This window comes from Rutilus rutilus, assembly GCF_951802725.1.
Source record: "Rutilus rutilus genome assembly, chromosome: 15".
Taxonomy (NCBI): domain Eukaryota; kingdom Metazoa; phylum Chordata; class Actinopteri; order Cypriniformes; family Leuciscidae; genus Rutilus; species Rutilus rutilus.
In genome coordinates, this window is record NC_140220.1 from 2114928 (window position 1) to 2141104 (window position 26177).

The 26177-nt window shown below is 37.8% G+C and overlaps 2 protein-coding genes across 4 annotated transcripts in view; one reads left to right on the forward strand and one right to left on the reverse strand.

Annotated features, from left to right (window-relative positions):
* ncoa7b (nuclear receptor coactivator 7b) overlaps positions 1-15267 on the forward strand; it is a 25755-nt gene extending 10488 nt beyond the window's left edge. For 2 of the 3 annotated variants that reach the window (XM_084432425.1, XM_084432426.1), the window contains exons 8-16: positions 1238-1422; positions 3296-3972; positions 5949-6108; positions 6505-6652; positions 7597-7719; positions 10368-10520; positions 11391-11486; positions 12308-12381; positions 13198-14427. In XM_084432425.1, coding sequence (XP_084288551.1) covers positions 1238-1422; positions 3296-3972; positions 5949-6108; positions 6505-6652; positions 7597-7719; positions 10368-10520; positions 11391-11486; positions 12308-12381; positions 13198-13333 — 1752 coding nt within the window. In that variant the 3' untranslated portion in view covers positions 13334-14427. Of the gene's footprint in view, positions 1-1237; positions 1423-3295; positions 3973-5948; positions 6109-6504; positions 6653-7596; positions 7720-10367; positions 10521-11390; positions 11487-12307; positions 12382-13197 lie in introns of all 3 variants that reach the window. The other variant, XM_084432427.1, reaches the window with a different exon arrangement.
* A 112-nt stretch (positions 15268-15379) lies between these two features.
* Positions 15380-23535, reverse strand: irf4l (interferon regulatory factor 4 like). The gene is made up of 8 exons (XM_084432428.1): positions 23293-23535; positions 22050-22236; positions 20696-20781; positions 20445-20550; positions 20089-20196; positions 18737-19060; positions 16234-16340; positions 15380-16157 (listed from the first exon to the last, which is right to left on the reverse strand). The coding sequence occupies exons 1-8, from the start codon at positions 23464-23466 to the stop codon at positions 15987-15989; spliced, it is 1263 nt and encodes a 420-aa protein (XP_084288554.1). The 5' UTR covers positions 23467-23535; the 3' UTR covers positions 15380-15986.
* Between the last annotated feature and the right edge of the window lie 2642 nt (positions 23536-26177).

Here is a 26177-nt window from a genome sequence, read left to right on the forward strand (position 1 = left end):
CCAAAACAATAACACACATTCCAGCCTGGAAACACACATTTCAAAGTAAAATAACTGGCTGTAGAAGAACTTAGCATGTTTCCTCAATATATGCAAACATATTATGGTATTTTTATGCTTAAGTAGAGTGAGAAAGTTACACACTGCACCTTTAACTAAAACCATTAAAAAATATAGAAACATTTGTTGTTTATTAGTTAACATGAAATAGGAATGAAAAATATTTCTAATGCATTTATTTATATTAGTTTATATATCAAGTTCCCCTGTAGTCAATAATTGTATCCCTTAAAACTCATATTTTATCACCAAAATGACAAATTTAAATGTTTTTCCTTGAAAACAAATTTCTTCATGCCTTAAAATTTCTTTGAGTGTAACTCGACACCCTTGCCTCATTTAGTATACGCGGTTCTATGAATATGCAAATGAGCCCCGCCTCCAGATAAACAAATAAAATATTCTTATTTTAGTAAGTGTTTTATTTTAAAATGATAAATTTCCCAGCTCACTACTGGTTCTCTAAGCATTATAGTTAAATAAAACTAAAATCATAAATTGTAAATTGTTACTTGGAAAAACAAAAACCATTTCCTGAAATAAAATTTAATATTAAACGTATTATATTTCAGATAGTTGCCAAACCAACATTTATCAGTTTTATTTAGTTTATCTTGATGCACTAAAATAACCGTCTCTATAATAACGCTAATCAAACGACAAAAGACTGAGAAAATTCACTCGTTCTTGACTGAATAACTTTTGAAACTGTATTTGTCATGTAATGTTTTATTTATAAAGTGCAGTTATTTTACATTTGATTACAGTTTCTGAACCTGAAAATCTTGAAACACTGTTTATATCAATCGTATCTTTGTTCTATATTTCATTTCATCATCTATATTTATATCTATATTCTATATTCTTTTTTAATTACTGAGTGTTTACTTGTCTTTAATAAAGCTTGAAATGTATATTAGTTAGACTAGTTGTTTTTCTATGGGGGTTTTAAATAAGTTCTTTGTGTAAGTGTTCTTTAGCCTGTTGATTTCTGTTCATGATATTCAGCTTAAATTAAATGGTTTGCAATAAGACTAAATGTGAATAAGAACTAAGTTTTTTTTACCTTATTGGAATCGAAATTAGGAATTGATAAGAATCGGAATTGTTCAAATTCACCCGTCCTCGTGACGCAGGAAAGCTTTAACTGAGACTCCTGAGATCTGGTTTCTTCCAGGGTGTTGTCGGAGGAGTGATGATCATAACGCCCAATAACATCATGTTCGACCCGCACAAGTCGGACCCGCTGGTGATCGAGAACGGCTGTGAGGAGTACGGGCTGATCTGCCCCATGGAGGAGGTGCTGTCGGTCGCGCTGTATGACGACGTGTCCCGCATGAAGCTCAAGGACGCGCTGCCATCGTGAGAAAACGCTCTTTCCATTCATCTTCTTTACAATCTTTTACGTTTCATTTAAAGGTGACATATTATGCCCCTTTTCACAAGGTGTAATATAAATGTATGGTGTCCCCAGAGTGTGTCTGGGAAATTTCAGCTCAATATTATTTATTGTAGCTTGTCAAATTTGCCCCTTTTAGGGTGTGAGCAAAAACGCTCTGTTTTTGTGTGTGTCCCTTTAAATGCAAATGAGATGTTGCTCCGCCTCCTTTCAGAAGAGGGCGGAGCCTTTACACAAGCTTCAGATACTCCGGCAATAACAAAACAGGCCAATCTCACTCATCCAGAATCCCAGAATCACAAGTAGCGAGTGCAGCCTTACGGAGAGACTTTTCTGAACGGTTAGATTACACATTTATGTAGTTGTTGTGGAGTTACATTGATTCATCTATTTCTGGGGGATTTCCGTTGAAAATAAAATGAATCCACTGCTCTCTTGTCTCATCTGAGTCTGGGACTCTGAATAGATAAGATAATAAGATCCTCTTCATACGTCAGAAGGGGAGCAAAATCTGATCGGCTTATTGTTTGACATGCTTGCACTGGGTTTCACTTTTCACGTTTTCCGGGTTGTAGAAGCACCGGGACCCGATTATAGCACTTACACACGGGAAAAAGGCAGATATTCATGATATGTCCCCTTTAAAATGATTATGTGCTTGTGTTCACTGTTTTAAAGTTAAGTGTCAGCATTATATAAAAGGAAGGCTTTTATTATGTAATCTGTGAGCAGCCACTTCCTGTGTCTTATTAATTTGAGGAGTTTTAAGTTTTAACGGCTCTAATGTCTCTTGGTTCAGTTTGTATCAGGTCACGCTTTTGGTTCAGGAAATATTTATGGGTGCATAGATCAAATTAAATGAATTTAGGTTGATATTTTAACACTGTAGTAACCAATACCAGTCCAGTTAGTTTTTGGGTTAATTTGTTTAATATATATATATATATATATATATATATATATATATATATATATAATTTTTTAATTATTATTTATTATTATTATATAATATATTTATTATTATTATATATTTTAATGTTTTACTATTTATTTATTCTTTTATTCTGATTTAAACTATTTGATTTATTGCATTCATTTGAACTTATTTATTCTCCTTCATTTTTAATGATATATTTAATATTTTAAATGGTTTACTTTACTTTATTTGTTTTGTTTATTTTATTATTTGAATGGTTTTTGATTAAAACCATTTGATTTATGAAATGCTCTTATTTGAATTTATTCTCTTTTATTTTTAATGATATATTGATTTTAATTTATTTTCATTATTTATGTTATTTTGATCAATTTAAATGTAATATTTTTTGGTTATTTATTTATTCATTCATTCATTCCTTTATTCATTCCCCAAACGCCTCTTTTTTAAGCACACACACCTGCAGAAAAAGCCCTGTGGCAAAGCGAACGATTTAAATATGTAAAGTCTGTACTTTATAAACAGTGTAATTGCTGCATATTTTAAGCATGTATTCTCCATCCTGCACACTCCTCCCATAGTAGTCAACAAAGTATTACTTTAAATGCATTTTCATTGCAGTTTATTTTTAGGGACAAATCAAAATTAATTTATGCAAATCTTCAAATATGAATTTAAAGTCCTCCTCTTTCTCATAAGCGTCACTCCACTTTTTCATTCATCCCATTTTAGTCTATTTTGACACCAAACATCACTTAAGTTTTGTCATATTTATTTGTCATGTTCTGTTTTGTTCAGTTGTCTTGCGTTTGTTCATTTTGGATGTTTTGTTTGTTTTTCTCTCTTTTAATTTCACCATCTTCCCCCCTCATGATGATGATGATGATCCGTGATAATAGTGATGAACCGCGGGATCTCTGTCCGTTATACAGGCCTGGCGAGTGGGAAGAGCTTCCCTCAGAACAAGATCTGAACCCTTTTAGTCGTTACGAGGCTCTCGGAGCACCTAATCGGCCAATCATATTAGACGATATCGAATCGGCCGTCTCTGAGATATCAGAGAGCCAAATCGCTGACAAATCGCCATCGGATGAAGGTTTTACTGAACTGGAGTTGCTTCAAAGTGACTCAAACACTACTTGCTCCGGCCAGGAGGGGGCGTCACTTCAGGAGCAGAGAAGAACACCCACACGCATGTCAATGGACCAAAAAGACAAATCCGTGAGTGTTTTTATTGCTGAGGAAGAGGAAGATGAAGGGCTTCACAACCGTTCCACGGATGACAACGCGGATCTGCTACGGTCTCTGGTGCATGATGGGAAGGAGGCTGCCGTAGAAGTGACCAAAACAAGCGGTGAAACTTTAGTAAACGGTGTCTTTGCAATCGAAAACGACCAAAAAAGCAAGGTGACCCCAGAGGATTCTGGGAAATGTAGTTTGCCTGGAGCACATGTTGAGGACAATAAGGGACCGAACTTAGACGTAGAGCTTCTTTCCGAAGCGGAGAAACGCAGACGGGCCAGTGAGGCCGAGATGAAGTCGTGGCTCGTGAACACAATGCAGAGACCAATCGAAGGTGAGTTTTATTTTGATTGACAGGACAGACCAACCAATCACAGCCAAGGAGTGTTTTTGAGCATGCACTTTCTAAAACTAGTGCGCTGCTTTGCTGTCTTGTGTGTTATCTACATAGGCAGTGTTATTTTAGAGTTATTTAAATGTAAAAACAGCTTTTATTGCAGTGCATTCTGGGATTGTCTTCACAAAAGATATGCAATCCTGCTTGATCATTTTTCTCAGAGAGTAGAGAATGAGTAATGCACAGTGTTGCTGTTTTTTGTGTAGAAAATGTCTAAATGCTGTGTGTGTAGGCAGTGCTCTCGTGTCAGAGCTTGTGTTTACTTCAGTGTGTGTCTCAGCAGAGGTTGATGGTGACATTGGAAAAACAAACAGGGGTTGAACACTTGCGTAAGATCCCGTTTGGCCCTGAGCAGAACCAACATCATGCTTCAGTCTCTTGTGCTTTTGATGACCGATGTCTCTTAAAGGAACACGCCGACTTTTTGTGACTTTATCTTATTCCCCGTATCCCCCAGAGTTAGATAAGTCCACACACCCCCTTCTCATCTCCATGCGTGCCGTAACTCCCGCACTGACGCACCCACCGCTAGCCTAGCTTAGCACAAAGACTGGAGGTAAACGGCTCCAGCTAGCATACTACTCCCAATAAGTGACAAAATAACGCCAACATTTTCCTATTTACATGTTGTGATGTGTATAGTCACAGCGTGTACAAATAACAAGGTCACATGAGTCACAACCATCTTCTAACCGTATACATACTGAGAACTATATTCTCAGAAGGTGAAGCACTGCTACTCAGGCGGAGTGATTTACTCCAACTCTGAGGAACTCTCTGCGAGAGTTAGATGATGAGATGAGAAGGGTTTGTATGGACTTATCTAACTCTGGGGGATACGGGGAATAAGCTAAAGTCCCAAAAAGTCGGCGTGTTCCTTTAACCCGGCCATTTTGACCCGAAACTATTTTTTTTATTTTTTTTTTTAAATGTTACAAATTGAGTTTTCATCAGAGGGGTCCAAGACCCTAGGACTTTTGTCGCACTTGAACCACGAATACACAAAAAAAATTGTGGTTGAAATTTAAAAAAGTAACACATCCTTCCCTCACGGGTCAGTTTGACCCCCATAGGAATGAATGGAATGCGAGGAATGCTTCAAGCGATAGTTCACTTTGAAATTAATTTTTGATATGTTTTAGCTTACCTCAAGGGCATCCAAGATGTAGGTGTCTTTGTTTCCGCAGTAGTTTCAATTTTGATATTTTTAGGTCAAACCGTTCTTGTCTGTCAGTCATATAATGCAGGTCTATGGTCACTGTCTCAAAACACAAGCACAGAGTCCAAATTAAAACAATTCCCCATCGTCCAAATGAAACAATTCCCCATCATAAGTACACATTGATGGCCTAAGACACGAAACGAGCGGTTTGTGTGAGAAAACGAACAGCATTTATATCGTTGTTATCTCTTGAACACAGCACACGTCCAAATGATCTGACGGCGCGGGCGGGTATAGATATATACATAGATGTCGCCTTGGCTACGGTTTCGTTCCAATGAACTGCAGTAGCGAAGGCGACATCTATGTTTATATCTATACCCGCCCGCGCCGTCAGATCATTTGGACGCATACTGAAGAGAAAATGACTTTAGGACCCAGCGGAACAGCTCATTTGCTCCATATAGAGCTATAAGAGGTATAACCCTAACCCTAAGAGTCATGAAATATCATCTTATATTATTATTTTTCCACAAGAGATCGGCAAAAACACCCAATGTAAGATATTTTGTGCTGAATTAAAAGGGTTATGCATGAAATCGTGAGTTATTTGAATTTAAGTTAAAAGAATGTGCTTAAATTACCATTTATTCATTATTTATTGATCAAATCAGGTAAATAAAAACACCTGTTACAGAGTGCGAGAGGAATGGTACACACCGGTTTTGCTGATATCGGATCTGATTCACAGACATGCTGCTGTTCAACGAGGAAAAGAGCAAAGCTCCGCCCATGTTCCTCTGCTTTAAGGTGGGCAAGCCAATGAGGAAGTCGTTTGCCATGGGTCGCACCTCAAGCCCCGCCCACAGGGGCCGGAAGCCGGAGTACTGGTTCGCTGTGCCGCAAGAAAGGTATGACGAGCTTTTCCATAATAAAGGTGTACAAGGCATTTAAAAGCTAAATAATTTATTAGAATATAAAAAGTACACTAGGATTTAAATATTTCTGCTTCAAACTATATTTAATAATTAGATAATTGTTATTATCAATGTTGAAAACGGTTGTGCTGCTTCATATTTTTTGTGGAAACAGGATTTTTCATAAATTGAAGGTTCAAAAGAACAGCATTATTTGACATATAAATCTTTTTTTTTAACATTATTTATGTCTTTACTGTCGCTTTTGAACAATTTAATGTATCCTTGCTGAATAAATGTATTGATTTCACGCCAAAACACTTTGTTAAATTGCGATTAATGTGTGTTTAATATGAGTGTACGTCCCTAACCGAACCGCCTCTGCTTCAGAGTGGACCACCTGTACTCGTTCTTCATCCAGTGGTCTCCCGACGCGTACGGGAAGGACGCTCAGGAGCAGGGCTTCGTGGTCGTGGAGAAAGACGAGCTCACCATGATCGACAACTTCTTCAGTGACCCGGTTCCCCGCAGCTGGGAGGTGAGCAATACACGTGAGAGGAACATACAGGAATAATGGATGAATTGTTGAATTCATAGAAAATAATGCAAAATCCTCAGGTGTGCATTATTTTCTAATACTTCAACAGCCCGCAGTCAATTATTCCGCTTATACCACAGTCACCACACCTCAAGACATTGTTCAGATGATTTATTTCAAGACATTTCTCAGGTTTTTGTCCTTGAAACGCTCTTGTGTGTGGAACTAATTTCTTACACATCTCATCCCACGCCTGTTTCTGATTCCAAAACGTCATTTTAGAGCCACTGATAGCAGACCAATGCAGTTATTAATGCAGTTATAGAGAGAGATTAAGCGTGTGTGAATTACCTGAGTCTGTGTGTCTCTCAGTGTTCGACAGCAGCGTCTTGACTAATAGTGAAACTGTAAGTTTATCTGCTTCAAGAACAGCGCCGTTAATATATCGCTAGTGAGAAATTCATGTAGCTTTTAAGTTTTTAAACTATTTTACTGATAAAATCATCAGAGCAGCGCTGACAACACGTTTCTGTGTGAGTGTGTGTGTTTGAGCAACAGAGAGAGATTAAGTGTGTGTGAATTACCTGAGTCTGTGTAATCTCTCAGTGTTCGACAGTATTATGTGTTTGAGCGCGAGAGAGAGAGAGAATGTTGTTAGTTTTGTTGCAAAAAACATGGAAATAATTTGTTGTTTTTATCCTATTGTTTACTATATTTATTTGCCTGGTCAGTGTCGCTGTGGGTTTTGGTTATTTTACTATTGTCGGCTGTAAAGACCTTTGGCGAAGTGATACGGAACTGCACTGCCATCTAAACCTGCCGGAACTACTTTAGCCCTGCGTCTCCATAAAAATAACTGCACACCTTCAGATCAACCAGATTCAAGCATAAAAGGATTCAATAAATATGAGAATTTTCACCCCCTGAAAACGTTTGTCTTCTAGATCATCACGATTAATGAGGCCAAGAGACGCCAGAGCTTCAGCTTCGAGGACGAGGAGCCGGTAGATCTCCTTCCAGTGCTGATGGACCCCAGCGCTCTCCTGGAGGACACACACATCGAGAAGGTCTCCTTTATTTGACACTTCAACTACAGATCCATTGGGATTTGTTTGACTAGTTTGCTATGAAGTGAAAAGTGGTGATCATTGCGACTAGTATTTTAATTTAATATTCAATAATATTATTGATCTCCTGCATTGACACCATTATGTGAGAACTGAACTGAGCTGGACGATGACATCATGGTTTTCTCCAGAGCGGATAAATGTGTGTGTGTGTGTGTGTGTGTTTATATATATATATATATATATATATATATATATATATATATATATATATATATATATATATATATATATATATATATATATATATATATATATATATAAACCATTGCTTACCAAACTACACACACACACACACATATATATATATATATGTGTATATATATATATATATATATATATGTGTGTGTGTGTGTGTGTGTGTGTGTGTGTGTGTAGTTTGGTAAGCAATGGTTTGAACAAAAACATGGTAAATGAACTAAATTAATAACTTTTTTACAACAAAAATGAAACATCACTGAACTGACTTAAAGGGATAGTTCACCCAAAAATGAAAATCAGCCCATGATTTACTCTCCCTGAAGTCATCCTAGGTGTTTATGACATTCTTCTTTCAGACGAATACAATCAGAGTTATATAAAAAAAAATATCCTGGCTTTTCCAAGCTTTATAATGGCAGTGAATTGGTGTATGTCTTTGAAAGTCCATTAAAAGGCATCTATTCATGATAAAAGAGCTTGACGCGGCTCCGGGGGTTAATAAAGGCCTTCTGAAGTGAAGCGATGCGTTCGTGTAAGAAAAATATCCATATTTAAAACTTTATCGACTAAAATAACTAGCTTTTACGTTCTGCATCAAGTTCAAGTGTTGCTCTTTGGCGTAAATCGATGTGTACGGCCGTCTGCTGGAAGCTAGTTAAGTTAGTCGATAAAGTTTTAAATATTGATATATTTCTTACACAAACGCTTCAGAAGCCCTTTATTAACGCTCGGAGAGCACTTTTATCATGAATATATTAGATTAGATTAGATTAGATTCAACTTTATTGTCATTACACAAGTACAGGTACAAGGCAACGAATTGCAGTTTAGGTCTAATCAGAAGTGCAATAGCAGCAAGTGCAGGATATACAGTGGTTCCATAAGTGCAGAACATGGATATGTACTGAATAAATATAGAGTTGAATACTATTATAAACAAAAATTTACAGATAGATTGTCCTATGAATATAATATACAGATAACTATTACTGTGAACAGAGTTTACAGCTAGATATGTACTGAATATAATAATATACAGATGGCTATTACTATAAACAGAATGTTTACAGATAGATATGTACTGAATATAATATACAGATGGCTGTTACTATAAACAGAATTTTACAGATAGATATGTACTATGAATATATATACAGATGGCTGTTACTATAAACAGAATGTGAGCATAATATACAGATGGCTATTACTATAAACAGAATTTAACAAATAGATATATGTATAAGTTAGGCTAATGAGCAGTATAACAATGGATTTAAAGTAGTGCAAATAAAGTTTGGACAGAGCTATCCGAGTGAAAGTGCAGTGGAAAGTAATTGCATATTACAGTTAAGGTACGATATTGCAATGTATATATAAACAGTCGGTACTGTAAATAAACAGTCGGCAGTGCAAATTGAGCATATTCCAGTCAAGGTAGTAGTGCAAGATGCATATGTAAACAGTTGTTACTGTAATAACAGTCAGCAGTGCAATGAACATTATAGTATTGCAAATAACAAAATGGAGGCAGGTGTGAGGAGGGAGAGCCGAGTCAATCAGTATATGAGGGGAGTGGGATCAATGAGGGTTAGAGTTTAATAAAGAGACAGCTCTGGGGAAAAAACTGTTCTTTAGTCTGCTGGTCCTGGTCCGGAGGCACCTGAAACGCCTGCCGGAAGGCAGGAGAGAAAACAGTCTGTGGGCTGGGTGAGAGGAGTCCTTAAGGATGCTGCGAGCTCGATGCAGACAGCGTTTCCTCTGGATGTGCTCGATGGCAGGTAGTGGAGTCCCAGTGATGCGCTGGGCGGTTTTCACCACCCGCTGCAGTGCCTTGCGCTCTGCAACAGAACAGCTCCCATACCACACTGTAGCACAGTTGGTCAGGATGCTTTCTATTGCACAGCGATAGAAGTTCACCAGGATAGTGGAGGAAAGCTGATTCTTCCTCAGTGTCCTCAGGAAGAAGAGGCGCTGGTGAGCCTTCTTGACCAGGCTGGAGGTGTTGGTTGTCCAGGTCATGTCCGCCGAGATGTGGATCCCCAGGAACTTGAAACTGGAGACACGCTCAACAGCCATTCCATTGATGTGGATGGTGTCGTGTGTGCCTCTTGACACTTTCCTGAAGTCCACGATGAGCTCCTTCGTTTTGGTGGTGTTGAGGAGCTGGTTATTTTCACTTTTGGAATATATGCACTTTTATTATGAATTATGCACTTTTATCATGGATATATGCACTTTAATCATGAATAGATGCACTTTGATGGACTTCCAAAGACATGCACCCATTCACTGCCATTATAAAGCTTGGTTGCTTTGAAACTATCTGTATTGTAAAAAGCGCAATATAAATAAAGTTGACTTGACTAGTTTAACGCTCTTCTCTGCAGTTGTCCACTCGTTTGCCGGCGCGTGTTCAGGGTTATCCGTGGCGTCTGGTCTACAGTACAGTCGTACACGGGACCAGCCTGAAAACCCTGTACAGAAACCTGATGGAGCTGGACTGCCCTGTGCTGATGGTCATCAAAGACATGGACAACCAGGTACACACACTCCTGTTACTGCTGTTGTAGTGCTGGGCCGTACACCGGTTCATACCGAACACCAGTGTTTATTTTTGTTATGATATTACTTTTTTATATATTGCAATACCGGAGTGTGTCGCTTTAACAGAGTTGGGAACGCGGCGCGACACTGTTTGAGAGGGTGTTTTCACTGTAACTGTGGTGATGCAAAGATGTGTGTGTGTGTGTGTGTGTGTGTGTGTCACTAAACGTGACGGTGAAGATGGAGAGGTTAAACTATAATCGATAGCTCTCAAATTATATTACAGTGTTTCCCACACATTGGTTCACAATATCAACACAGCCCGCCACAAATAGATTTTCCACAAGGCTTTGACATCGTTGATTGAACATGAGAATTGCACGTTTCAAAGTCAAAGCGCGACGCAGGATATGAATGTATCTGACGTGAACTGATAGTCTTTAGAAAGTTTTCGATGTTATTTCTATTGAATCTTTCTTTATCTTTCCTGATAAAGCAGCGTTTATGGGGAATGTTACCGAGGAAACCGCTGTTTCTGCCGCTCCTACAGCGCCTCCTGCTGGCAGCTCTTTATAAACTCTTTACAAACCTGTATTAATACTAGTGTGGATTTTTTTTCTACAAAATTCACTCATGAAAGTAAAGTATGTCATTCTAAGTCAATCTACAGCAGTATCTCCTCTCTCAATCAGTAGAAGATGTGGTTAACACACACTCATGCTTAAAAAATACCGTCATATACGGTGAAACGGGTATAATTTAGAAAAATACCGTGATATGGATTTTTGGCCATACCACCCAGCACAGTTGGTGTAAAACCGGTGAAAATGATGTCATGTTGAAAAACTCGTTATTTTCTCCTGCAGATTTTTGGAGCGTTTTCCACTCACCCTTTCCGAGTGAGTGAGCACTGTTATGGGACAGGAGAGACCTTCCTCTACAGCTTCTGCCCGGAGATCAAGGTGTGTTCCTACATAGATTTTTAAGGACAAAATTTATGAAAAATGTCCTTGCAAGTGCCACATAGCAATGCCTTAACCTGGCAACACCCAGAACACTGTAGCAGCTGCCTAGCAACACCCTAGAACATTGGGAACCACATAGCAATGCCTTAGCAACCACCCAGACCATCTTAGCAACTGTTTGGCAATGTCCTGGCAACCAATCAGAACACCTTAGTAACTACTTAGCAACACCCTAGAAACCACTCAGGAACATTGGCAACCGCATAGCAATGCCTTAGCAACCACCCAGACCATCTTAGCAACTGTTTGGCAATGTCCTGGCAACCAATCAGAACACATTTGCAACCGCCAGGCAACCACCCAGAACACCTTAGCAACTGCCTACCAACACCCTAGAAACCACTCTGGAACATTGGCAACCACATAGCAATGCCTTGGCAACCACCCAAAACATCTTAGCAACTTTTTGGCAATGTCCTGGCAACCAATCAGAACACATTTGCAGCCACCAGACAACCACCCAGACTAAGGTGTTCTTGGTGGTTGCAAATGAGTTCTAATTCGTTGCCAGGACTTTGCAAAAAAGTTGCTAAGATGTTCTGGGTGGTTGCCTAGCAACACCCTAGAAACCATCCAGAGAACGATAGTTACCGTTAAAAAAATGCCCTAGCAACCAGATAGAAAATGTTTGTAACCACTTAGTAACCAGCAATATTTCAAACTGAAAATCTGTTTATATTGCCCAGATAATCAGGCCTCAATACCTTCGGACTTCAAAAAACATTTAAATAATGACAGTCGACGTCCTTTATCTTCAGGTGTACCGCTGGACGGGTGAAAACTCCTACTTTGTGAAAGGAAACACGGATTCCCTTCAGATCGGAGGAGGAGGGTGAGTTCAGAAACATGCTAACCTGCCGTACATGCGTGTCTCTCGCCGCCTCATGTTTAAAGGGATAGTTCACACAAAAATGAAAATTAGCCCATGATTTACTCTCCCTCAAGTCAATCCTAGGTGTATATGACAATCTTCTGTCAGACGAATACAATTGGCGTTATATAAAAAAAATGTCCTGGCTATTCAAAGCTTTATAATTGCAGTGAATGGCTGTTTCTATTTTGAAGTCCATAAAAGTGCATCTGTCCATCATAAAAGTGCATCTGTCCATCATAAGTGCATCTATCCATCATAAAAGTGCATCTATCATGATACAAGTTTATTGATTTTTGACTTTTATCATGGATAGATGCACTTTTATGATGGACAGATGCACTTTTATGATGAATAGATGAACTTTTATGCTGACAGATGCACTTTTATCATGGATAGATGCACTTTTATGATGGACAGATGCACTTTTATGATGGATAGATGCACTTTTATGATGGATAGATACACCTTATGATGGATAGATTAACTTTTATGATGGACAGATGCACTTTTATGATGGACAGATGCACTTTTATGATGGATAGATGCACTTTTATGATGGATAGATGCACTTTTATGGACTTCAAAACAGAAACAGCCATTCACTGCCATTATAAACCTTTGAAGAGCCAGGACATTTTTTTAATATTACTCTGATTGTATCCGTCTGACAGAAGAATGTAATATACACCTATGATGACTTGAGGGAGAGTAAATCATGGGGTAATTTTCATTTTTGGGTGAACTATCCCTAACGCTCACCTGTCCGCTTCCCAGGGGTCGTCTGGGCCTGTGGCTGGACGCTGACCTTTACCACGGCACCACCTCCAAGTGCTCCACCTTCAATAACCTGCCACTGTCCTCCAAACAGGACTTCACCATCCAGAACCTGGAGGTGTGGGCCTTCGAATGAGCGCCTGCGCCACACGCTTACGTACCCACGCGCACCGAGACACGCTTCTCCACGCTCACGGCATGACATACGAGGAAATGTTGGGCGTCGCTTCATCCCGTACTGTACGAGGCCGTTTGGTGTGGTTTGTGCAAATCCAGTCATACTTGATGACGTGGTTTTAATAGTTTTCTCCTGGTCTGAGCTTCAGACTAAAGTGCAGAGAGAGAGCTTTAACCTCCGACGCCACTCTCCGCCATCCCAGCATGCAATGTTCTCTAGGGACGTTCTCCTGCTGACATATAACCAATATATAAACACATATTTGTGTACGTGAACGGAGAGGAATCGTTTTCTGGATCGTGTATGATACTCGGGAAGCCGAAGAACCGTATTCGTTGGCCAAATCTGTTGCGTCAGGGTCAGTTGCTCAGATTGAAAATCTTTTGTGTTTACATTCGTGGCAATTTGATGCGTTTCAGTTCATTCGGTGCGTTTTCACGTTTGCTTGACGAGAGTGCAAGTAAAAGGACGTCCTCCTGGAAACATGTACCACCAATAGTTTCTTTTTGACCAAAGTGTTTTATTTGCCTTGTTCTCCGATGTTTTATATTGTTTTCTTTTTGTATTTGAGTTTTTTATATTGAATGTGACGTATAATCATGTTCACTACGTGATGATTGTTTTACTGTTTTGTGATATTTTAGGGACCTTTCGAGTTCATTTAAAAGGGAAGCACTTGAAATAAAGAGATGCCAGTATTATTTTTGAACACTATTTCACTAGTAAGCAAGTTGCTTCAGTTTCTAGCACATCAGGTTCACCACTTCACTGTGGGTTTGTGTATGCAATCACTCACTGACCGATGTCACTTCCTGTTAAGTCGTGACATCTTTGGAACGGCGTGAACGGATGCAAGAGGTCTGATTGGTTGAATCGTTTGAGATCTTTGGAAATGTCACTTATTTCACTACTAGACAGCGTCTGTGGGCATTAAAGGGTTAGTTCACCCAAAGATGTAAACTCTGTCAGTAATTACTCGCCCTCATGTTGTTCAAAGACTTTCGTTCATCTTCAGAACACAAATTAAGATATTTTTGATTAAATCTGAGAGCTGTCTCACTCCTCCATAGGCTTCTCTGTTATTTAAACTTGCCGGGCCAGAAAAGTTAGTAAAGACAATGTTTAAAATAGTCCAAGTGGCTCAACCTTAAGTTCATCAAGCGACGAGAATACTTTTTGTGCGCAAAAGTAACGACTTTATTCAACTCTTCATTTTCTTCTGTTTCTCTGAGTGAGTTGACGTAGTGTAACAGCGCAGCGCTTCTGGGTTATACGTCAGAACGGAGGCTCACTATTGGCTGACGCTAGTCATGTGATGCGTGTGATGCTGGCCAATAGTGAGCCTCCGTTCTGACGTATAACCCAGAAGCGCTGCGCTGTTACACTACGTCAACTCACTCAGAGAAACAGAAGAAAATGAAGAGTTGAATAAAGTCGTTCCTTTTGCGCACAAAAAGTATTCTCGTCGCTTGATGAACTTAAGGTTGAGCCACTGTAGTCACTGGACTATTTTAAACATTGTCTTTACTAACTTTCTGGGCCGGCAAGTTTCAGTAACAGAGAAGCCTATGGAGGAGTGAGACAGCTCTCAGATTTAATCAGAAATATCTTAATTTGTGTTCTGAAGATGAACGAAAGTCTTACGGGGTTGAACAACATGAGGTAGAGTGATTACTGACAGAACTTTCATTTTTGGGTGAACTAACTCTAACTAACCGTGTTCATTCCAAAACCGAATTATGTGGTCCATGTAGGGAAAAAAACAAGTTTACAAGTGTTTCACTCTAAAAAGTGTCGGATTTCAAACACTGTCCAGTTGTGTATGGTAGTCAGTGAATGTCATATTTATTGTGTATTTCTGTGTGAACCAAATAAATGCAATAAATAAAGAATTAAGTGACTCGTGCTTTGTTAATTTAAGGGGCAATTAATGTTCAAATTTATAATATTTAATACTTGGACACAGGATTCAATCTGTATGCCATAAAGAAATGACAATATAGTCAAGCAAACTGCTGATGGAAGTAACACTTTACAATAACAGAAGTTAATGCTTAACTAACATGAACCAAGAATGAACAATGAAGGTTTTACAGCATTATTAACATACAATGGTTCATTGTTTAGCGAACTGTAAAGTTATGATGGTGTTCCTGAAATCACATAAGTTTACTGTACTGTAGGTGTGTTTACTGTATACTGTGTAGTAAGCAGTGTGTGGATATCACATTCACATTAACAACACAGAAAAACATACATTCATTTAAAACGATTTTGTCCCTGAGATGCTGTTAAATCAGTTTTCCAACAGTGCAAGCAGAGAAAATAACAAACAGAGCACACAAATATAAACATTATTAATAATACAGACAGCCACAGAAATATTATTATTATTATTATTATTATATATAATACTATAGTTATTTATTCAGTATTTGGTTTTGAAAGACCTGTAAAATGTTGTGACACACTTTGTATTAATGCATTAAATTGCTACGTGGCTCTGCAACCGTAAACATGATGTTTTTGCGTCATTAATATTAACTGCCAATCAAAAATTGGTGTATTTTACTTTGCTAAAACGTAGAAACGTCTTGTAACTCCTGCGGGGTCACTCTTGTATGAAGTTCCCATGCGTCTGGTGTCCATTGATGGCAGGGAAATCTTGATGTGTGTAAAGCTGCTCAGGGGTCAGAGGTGAAAGTTCATAGGTGCTTCTCATGTAATTGATGCCGCCCTGCTGGAGGAGGAGCATCATCTGCCGGGCGAACAGCGGCTCCACCTGTAGGACAACACAAGAGAGCTGTGGTCGTGTGGACGACAACATTTGTGTGGATGGAGAGGTCAAAGGTCGCTACCTGAACGGTCAGGGGTCTCTTGTCTGCGGAGGGGTCACAGCTCTCGAAGAAAAGCTGCACGTGGAAACGTGGAGGAGGACGCGCGTGCAGGAAATATCCCTGGAGTTCTGAATGAGTGAGTGAATATTGTATTAAAAGTCATGAATTCAAAATTGGCAATTCTTATTTTTTATGGAATATTGTAGTATTTATTGTAAATGATTTTGCCCATAAAATTCATGCATTCTTGTAATCTTGAATCAAATAACTTCCTCTTGCAGCGACATCTCTTCTCTGATGACGAGGGCGGGGCAACCTGTCACTCACATGAGATCCACCAATAGCAAACCACAACCATCCAATCAATTCCCCACAGACACAATCAAGCCCCGCCCACATTTGTTCTTGTTCCTGAAGCCGTTTCACTCGGATATACGTCACTATAGGGGAGTAAAGACTAGCGCAACTTCTGTTTCATGCCGACTTTAAATATGCCATTTAGTTGTCGTCAGGGCGGCTTGTTTCTGCCACAGAATAGAAATAAATAAGGTAATTACTACTTTTTTAATTCTGACTTTTTCTCTCACAATTGCGAGTTTATATCACACTATTCTGACTTGTTTTTCACAATTGTAAGTTTATATCTCGCTATTCTGACTTTTTTTTTAATTGCGAGTTTATATCTCGCTATTTTGAAAAAAAATTCTCACAATTGCGACTTTATATCACGCTATTCTGACTTGTTTTTCACAATTGTAAGTTTATATCTCGCTATTCTGACTTGTTTTTCACAATTGTAAGTTTATATCACGCTATTCTGACTTTTTTTTTATTGCGAGTTTATATCTCGCTATTCTGACTTTATAACTCGCAATTGCGACTTTATATCACGCTATTCTGATTTTTCACAATTGCGAGTTTATATCTCGCTATTCTGACTTTTTACAATTGCAAGTTTATATCACGCTATTCTGACTTTTTTTCACAATTGCGAGTTTATATCACACTAGTCTGACTTTTCACAATTGCAAGTTTATATCACGCTATTCTGACTTTTTTTCACAATTGCGAGTTTATATCACACTAGTCTGACTTTTTTTCACAATTGCGAGTTTATATCACACTAGTCTGACTTTTCACAATTGCGAGTTTATATCTCGCTATTTTGACTTTTTTCACAATTGCGAGTTTATATCACACTAGTCTGACTTTTCACAATTGCGAGTTTATATCACGCTAGTCTGACTTTTCACAATTGCGAGTTTATATCACACTAGTCTGACTTTTCACAATTGCAAGTTTATATCACGCTATTCTGACTTTTTTTCACAATTGCGAGTTTATATCACACTAGTCTGACTTTTTTTCACAATTGCGAGTTTATATCACACTAGTCTGACTTTTCACAATTGCGAGTTTATATCTCGCTATTTTGACTTTTTTCACAATTGCGAGTTTATATCACACTAGTCTGACTTTTCACAATTGCGAGTTTATATCACGCTAGTCTGACTTTTCACAGTTGCGAGTTTATATCACGCTAGTCTGACTTTTCACAATTGCGAGTTTATATCATGCTAGTCTGACTTTTCACAATTGCGAGTTTATATCACGCTAGTCTGACTTTTCACAATTGCGAGTTTATATCACGCTAGTCTGACTTTTCACAATTGCGAGTTTATATCACACTAGTCTGACTTTTCACAATTGCGAGTTTATATCACGCTAGTCTGACTTTTCACAATTGCGAGTTTATATCACGCTAGTCTGACTTTTCACAATTGCGAGTTTATATCACGCTAGTCTGACTTTTCACAATTGCGAGTTTATATCTCGCTATTTTGACTTTTTTCACAATTGCGAGTTTATATCTCGCTATTTTGACTTTTTTTCACAATTGCGAGTTTATATTTCGCTATTTTGACTCTTTTCACAATTGCGAGTTTATATCACACTATTCGGACTTTTTTTTTAATTGCGAGTTTATATCTCGCTATTCAGATTTTTTTCACAATTGCGAGTTTATATCTCGCTATTTTGACTTTTTTTCACAATTGCGAGTTTATATTTCGCTATTTTGACTCTTTTCACAATTGTGAGTTTATATCACACTATTCTGACTTTTTTTTTAATTGCGAGTTCATATCTCGCTATTCAGATTTTTTTCACAATTGCGAGTTTATATCTCGCTATTCTGACTTTTCACAATTGCGAGTTTATATCACGCTAGTCTGACTTTTCACAATTGCGAGTTTATATCACGCTAGTCTGACTTTTCACAATTGCGAGTTTATATCACGCTAGTCTGACTTGTTTTTCACAATTGTGAGTTTATATCACGCTAGTCTGACTTTTCACAACTGCGACTTTATATCACGCAAAAAAATTCTGAATAGCGAGAAATAAACAAGATTGACTCTCTTCTGCAGCCTGTCTCTAGTGGCCAGTCGATGAATTACAGTTTAAGTCACTTCAGTGTTGGATTAAAGTGAGAGACTTGAGGTTGCCGCTTGGTTCTTCTAACCTGTGAGGAAGATCTGTGTGTCCAGGACTTTGCTGGTCTGCTCTCTCTCTAGTTGACAGAGTTTGTCGCTCAGGTGTGTGTGTGTCCCGTCGCAGTACACCTGGCTCTGGCAGACGCAGCGGGCGTACAGGCCATCGGGCGTCATCCAAAGCAGAACGCCTCCCTCCAGCGCTCCTCGCTCCGCCTGAGGAAGAGGAACCAGCTCGGGGCCCCCGGGGCTCCAGCTGTCAGGGGGAGGAGCCAGTCGACAGCCCTCGACGCTCGTCACCGTGACGTCAGCGAACAGCGTCTCGCCACTGAACACCGTCACGTGCAGACGTGGGTCTGGGAGACATTCAGAGACCAGCAAGAACACGTGACCAAACAATGGAAAACAGAAATCATTGCTTTTGTAGGTTGTTGCTAGGTGGTTACTAGGTGTTGCTAAGATGGTCTTAGTGGTTACTGGGGCATTTGTAGGTTGTTGCTAACCTGTTGGTAAGGTGATCTAAGTGGTTACTGGGGCATTTGTAGGTAGTTGCTAGGCTGTTGCTAAGGTAGTTTCTAGGCTGTTGCTAAGGTGTTCAAAGTGGTTACTGGGGCATTTGTAGGTTGTTGCTAGGCAGTTGCTAAGATGTTCTAAGTGGTTACTGAGGCATTTATAGGTAGTTGCTAGGCAGTTGCTAAGATGTTCTAAGTGGTTACTGGGGCATTTATAGGTAGTTGCTAGGCAGTTACTTAGATGGTCTAAGTGGTTACTGGGGCATTTGTAGGCGGTTGCTTGACAGTTGCTAAGATATTCTAAGTGGTTACTGGAGCATTTGTTGGTAGTTGTTAGGTGGTTGCTAAGATGTTCTAAGTGGTTACTGTGGCATTTGTAGTTAGTTGCTAGGTGGTTGCTAGGCTGTTGCTAATATGTTCTCAGTGGTTACTGGGGCACTTGTAGGTAGTTGCTAGGCTGTTGCTAACATGCCCTAAGTGGTTACTGGGGCATTTGTATGTAGTAACTAGGCTGTTGCTAGGCGGTTGCTAAGATGTACTTACTGGGGCATTTATAGGTAGTTGCTAGGTAGTTGCTAGGGTGTTGCTAGGTGATTGCTAAGATGTTTCAAGTTGTTACTGGGGCATTTATAGGTAGTTGCTAAGATGTTCTTAGTGGTTACTGGGGCATTTGTAGTTAGTTGCTAGGTGGTTGCTAGGCTGTTACTAATATGTTCTCAGTGGTTACTGGGGCATTTGTATGTATTTGCTAGGCTGTTGCTAGGTGGTTGCTAAGATGTTCCAAGTGGTTACTGGGGCATTTATAGGTTGCTGTTAGGTATTTTCTAGGTGTTTTTTATGGTGTTTTTAGGCTGTTGTTTGGGAGTGTGTACCTGACAGTGCCATGGCCTCTGCTGATCTCAAGCTGGTCTCTAGGGTGAACGGTGACGGAGGCGAGTCAAATGTGTTACAGCTGTAGAAAGATCCACTTATCTGATACCCTGGGCGCGCACACACACACACACACACACACAAAAATTCTCTTCAATTTAAATGACAATATATTTAATAAACAAATGACCACACACACACTTAGAGTAATTACCAGTGTTCCAGCGTGAGTTCTAGCTGAGGTGAGCGTCTGACAGTGAGTTCTGATCACTCACACACACACACACACACACACACACACACACACACACACACACACACACACACACACACACACACACACACTTAGAGTAATTACCAGAGTCCCAGCGTGAGTTCTGGCTGAAGTGAGCGTCTGACAGTGAGTTCTGCTCACACAGGAAGTCCCTCCAGCTTCGGTCAGGAACAGACAGGAAGTTACACACCTGTACAGAGACGGCCATAGAAACACTACCTGTTAGCAAAATCATACATTCATTCTTGTCTCTCATCTATATTATCATAGCCAGATGTTACTTTAGAGTTTAATTTAGTTGTAGTCTGCAAGAAACTCTTTTAGGCTAGTGTTACCTGACCCTCCACAGGCTGATATGAGGGAAAAAACGGGTAGTTATGGTGACCTAGGCTTGTGGAAACTTTCTCATATGATTTTGGTCCTGAAATGGAGGAGAAATGAGTTTTAATTAAATGTAGTTACATTTTTTATTATATTGTATGTATATAAATAATCTAAAAAAATTATATATAATTTCTAAATATATATATATATTTATATATATGTTTAATTCAAAATGAAAATGAAAATGCTATATAAATAAATAAATAAATATACATATATATACCGGTGTGTGTGTGTGTGTGTGTGTGTATATATATATATAATTTTTTTATTACATGTACGTTCAGAAATTTAATACACACATATATATATACATACACACACACACACACACACACACATATATATATATATATAAATAATTTCTAACAGTGTGTGTGTGTGTGTGTGTATACATTACAATTTTAATTATATTTTTTATAGTATATTGTTCTGATTTTAACTTACTCTGCCAAAATATATAGATTTATCCTTATTAAAGCTACAAAAGTTATTCAGTCAAAAGTGAGTGAATTTCTCTGTCTTTTGTTGTTTGATTAACATTAATGAAAATGTTATTTTGGCAGCCCTAATATATATGTTGTTATTATTTCATATCATATTTAAATGTGATATTTATGTGTGTCTTATGGGGCATAATAGAGACCCAAATGCAGTGTTCGAATTGAGGGGGGGCTGGGGGGGTCCGGGACCCCCCATAAGCATCAGGGGACCCCCCATAAGGCCCCCAAAAATTACCTCGGGGGGTCCCCTGGTTTTTCATTAAAACTAAAATAATAGAAACATAATTTATTAGGTAATATATATATTTTTAATCAAAGTATTTCGCTGCCGCTCCTATTAGAAAGTGATTCAAATTAGATTTGCGTCTGAAAAGACGCTCAAATTTATAAACAGATACATTTTATTGATCGTGCCATTTATATGCCAAAAATAGTTTTTTTTTGTTTTTGTTTTTGTGTAAATGATACACTGCAAACCCCTTGGGTAGGATTAGGGGTGTGGAGTACGTGCGTATTACACGCCATAAAGTGCGTATCATATGCACGCAAAAACTATTTTTGGCGAATAAATGGTAGGCTACTACGAGAAATAAATTTCGTGCTATAGATAAGCACTTTCACGAGAGTCTGGCAGAGTGGATCCTCATTTTCACCTCACGATGACAGTAAGATAATATTTCTTTCTTTTATGATTGTTTGGTAATTTAATGATCTGAATAGAATTTCGACATTAAGAGCTTTGACACAATTCGAACACTGCCCAAATGGATGTGTATTCAAGCGTGTGTGTGTGAGTGTTTACCTCTTTTGGTTCCCTCAGGAATGACCCGGTAAACTTTGAACGGTTCTGACACGTCCAGCTGACTCCGGCCCACGAGCTCCTCGAAGTCACTGCTCTTGTTCAGCGCGCACCTGAGACGCGTTTTCCAGGTGGGAGGATCCGCTTTATCTATTCCCTCACGATACTTCCCCTTAAACAGAGCCCAGGCCTGATCCAACAAACCACGAACAAGCTGTTATATAATGCTGAACAGATCTAATTTGCATGTGCATATACAGCATGTTTAGACACGTAACCCTCTGGTGCTCTTCGGTCAATTTTACAATTCGGTCAATTAAAAATGTACTTCTTTTTTTTTTCTTCATCGGAATGGTACACAATTTGGTAAAGGTTTTGGCACTTGATATGTGAACACACAAATAAATCATGGACATGATTGGAAAAGGTTTAATGATCCTGAAAACAATAATCACACTTGTGCTCCTCGCGGTCAGAAATGAGCGCATTGTAAATGAATGGAGACGAGTTTCCTCTAGTGGAAGCGTTTGGTACTGCAGCCGAACACACTCTCACTGAAAGATCATTTATTGAGATATCAACCTTTAATTTGGAACACAACTTGTTTAGATATATGGTTTTGATTTTCTTGCAGTTTTAGAGTAAAACTTGTTTTTGAAAATATAGATTTCATATAAAAATTGAAAATAGTATTTTTGTGCTTTTTTATAACAATAAGCGTAAAATTCTGTAACTCTTTTTAAGTTCACTTTTTAAAACTTTTTTGACTTTGGCAATAATTTGCCAAGTGTCTTCTTTAAAAAGACACCAAACTGAAGTCGGAAAGTTGAAATTTAAGTTGGAAATTTAATTTTCAGGTCTATGCTCAAAAAGTGAATAAATTGATTATAAATACAGCGTAAAAAAATAAAAAAAATAAATAAATAAAAAACATCATCAAACTAAGATATAGTACATTCATTTAATAAAAAATAAAAAATAAAATCAAATTTTTGACCGCTACGCGAAGAGCACCAGACACCATGAATGTCGTTGCATTATAAAATGTACAATATCAAAACAAGTGGCATTTATTGCAAAAAAGAAAAAAAAAAGAAAAGAAAAACATACTTTGTGATCAAAACCTTTGATAAAAAAGACATTTCACACATTTATAAGCATGCATGTTTTATTGTTTTGTTGCTTGCAAATACAATTATTGTAATTAATTCATTTTTAAATGTACCTATAATATGCGTAACATCACCTTGAAGAGCGCCGCGTCCTCGTCCCGGTTATAGTCCTGCTTCCCTGCGTGTTTCCACGGGATCCTGAAGGTGCTTCGCTCTCGATCCTCCCACACTAACCCGGGATATTTCCCAGAATCCACCTGTTCAATCAGCCACTGACGCAGCTTCCCGTTCCCACCACTTCCCGACATCCTCAGCTGTGTGTATCGAGATGTGGGATCTGATGTGTTCAGCAGAGGCTGTGCAGGATTTGGTTTTGATAACTCGTGCAGTTCAGTTTTGAGATGCAGTCATTTGCCTGTTTTTGGGTGGAGACTCCACAGATGTGAAGCTCAGAGTCATCAGTTCACCACCAGTTTTCTTGGTATTTTAGGCTTGTTTTCCAGTACAAATATCTAAACATTCTTAAATCAAGATTTGTTTACTTGAAAAGCAAAATGCCTGAAGATATTAAGTCTCGCTAAATGAAATCTTTATTCACAGAGAAAACAAGATTTAACTTTCTGAACCTATTAGCATGTGTTTGTTCTTGCTTTGCAATTAAACTAATTTCATTTTGATGTATTTTTCTGGAAAATAAAGTCATTTTGCTTCTCCAGTAAATGCATCTTGATTTAAGAATGTTTAGATGTTTGCAATGAAAAACAATAGAAAAATGTCTATTGTTGCTATTTATGTATTTTATTTTTTGCATTATTGAATATGAATTAACTTTAATTAGCTTTATGTCACTATATCAATCCAGTGCGTGCAGGTTCAACAGTCTATATCTGCTATATCTGCTCTCTGTTCCAGGTATTTATTAATATCTCAGATGATTATTGCTCAGACGTGACGTGACAGTAGCAGTTTAAAGCATAAATTCCCCTTGTGTTAAATGACGGAGCAGTTTTAGTGGTGTGTGCACCTGTGTGTGTGTTCGCGCTCCTCATGTTATGACTGTCCTCAGGGACTACAATTACTCAGCAACACACACTCACACACTCAATAACAGCGCGGTTCTGCTCCTTTTGGGCGCAAACATTAACGAATTCTCTAGAAACTTTCATGCAATGTCTATAAAGTGGGAATCCATGATCAACAAGCTTATATCCAATACATCGGACATCATTAACACTCATGAACAAGCTGTTATATAATGTTATATATGAATATACAGCAGATCTAACGGTGTTCAGACACTAATGCCTGAATGACTTTGCATTATAAAATGCACTGATGTTAAATATACAAATATACAAAACAAGTGGCATTTACTGCACTAAAAAAGATGCAAAACACACTTTACAAACTAAACATTGAACAAAAAGAGACGTTGCTACAGTCTGAAATGATCTAACAAATGATATTCACACATTTATAAGTTTGACTCATTTCAATTAGCAGCATGTACTTGAAATTGTATTATTTTGTTGCTTGCGAATATAATTATAGCTCGATTCAACTCAGAAATTCATAAACTGCAAAATATATACAAGCATTATTCGTGGAAATATAATTATCAGCTTAGACTGTGTATTTTTAATTGAATTTCATTTCATTATTAATTTATTTTTAGTTTAATGATTTATTTTTATTTAATTACATTTTATGTTGTTATATAATTTTTTTTATTTAATTTGAAATAAAATGGTATTTAATGTTATTCTGTTGTTACGCTGTTATTATTTCATTTAATTAATACATTTTATGATGTTATGTTATAAATTAATTTAATTTAATGTTATATTTTATTTTATTTTATTCTATTATTTTATCTTTATATTCTTGACTCAAAATGCAAACGTTTTCCCTGAAATCTGTCGTGTTTTGTGGTCGATGGCCGGATATTCAAATGAATCCCGTCGTCTCGAAGCGAAGCACCTGTTTAACTCGTCTCTTAACCCTTCGCTCTTCTGTTCAACACACACTCTTCTGTTCAACACACACTCTTACAAAACTGTGAAGTCATGAAATTAAAGTCATTATGTGAATCTCACTTCATGTTTCCCACCGAAGTCTGTTTTCTATTTTGATTTGACCTTGGTTCATTAATGAACTTTCTTTTCACAGACATGAAGAAAAAACTGAAGGATGATGGCATGAAATGATGTGAAAAATAACCTGAAATTTTAGAATGGTTTGTAAAATATTTGCATTGTCATTTGAAAAGTGCTTTTCCCCTCAAAGAGACGTAAAAATAAACTGTTACTCATATAAGGAGTAGATTGACCTTCAAGGTACAAATATCACAGTCAAGTATTAATATGAGTGAGAGAAGGTTTAACACTGTTTATATTTAACAATATTTACAGAATCAATTTCGTTTATTTCAACTATTAAGACTTTTAAGTCTATTAAAAGCTCTACTTTGAACTATTAAGTCTCGTTAAATCATAAACATGTTGCATATGGATGAGAATTGATTTATTCACACACACTTAAACACACACTTTGACTGATTTCAGATGAAGCCCACAGAAGATTGCAGTAAAGTTTTTTTTTTTTTTTTTTAACAAGGTCTGTTTATTCAAGATTTTACAACATACCAAAAAACCAAACTGAAACAGTACAGTAAACAACAAAACCCCAACACAACCCATCCCTCTACCCATCACACAAAAATTATTGGATATGTACAATCAGAAAAAAAAAAAAAAAAAAAAATCAGAAAAAGAAATATAAATATACACACAAAATAGATAAATACAATTTTGGGACTGCATTCTCTACTTGATTTTTTCAACAGATCGTCCCCTTGGAATTATAAGGTTCTATCTGACATTTTTGTCAAAATGTAGTTATTCACATATTCTTATTCTGTGACCACTTCTTTACATTATGTGATGTTGTTTTTTAAGTTGTGTACATTTAGAAAATAAAAAGGTTCTTTCTACGCAGTCGAATGGAATGCAAACACTTT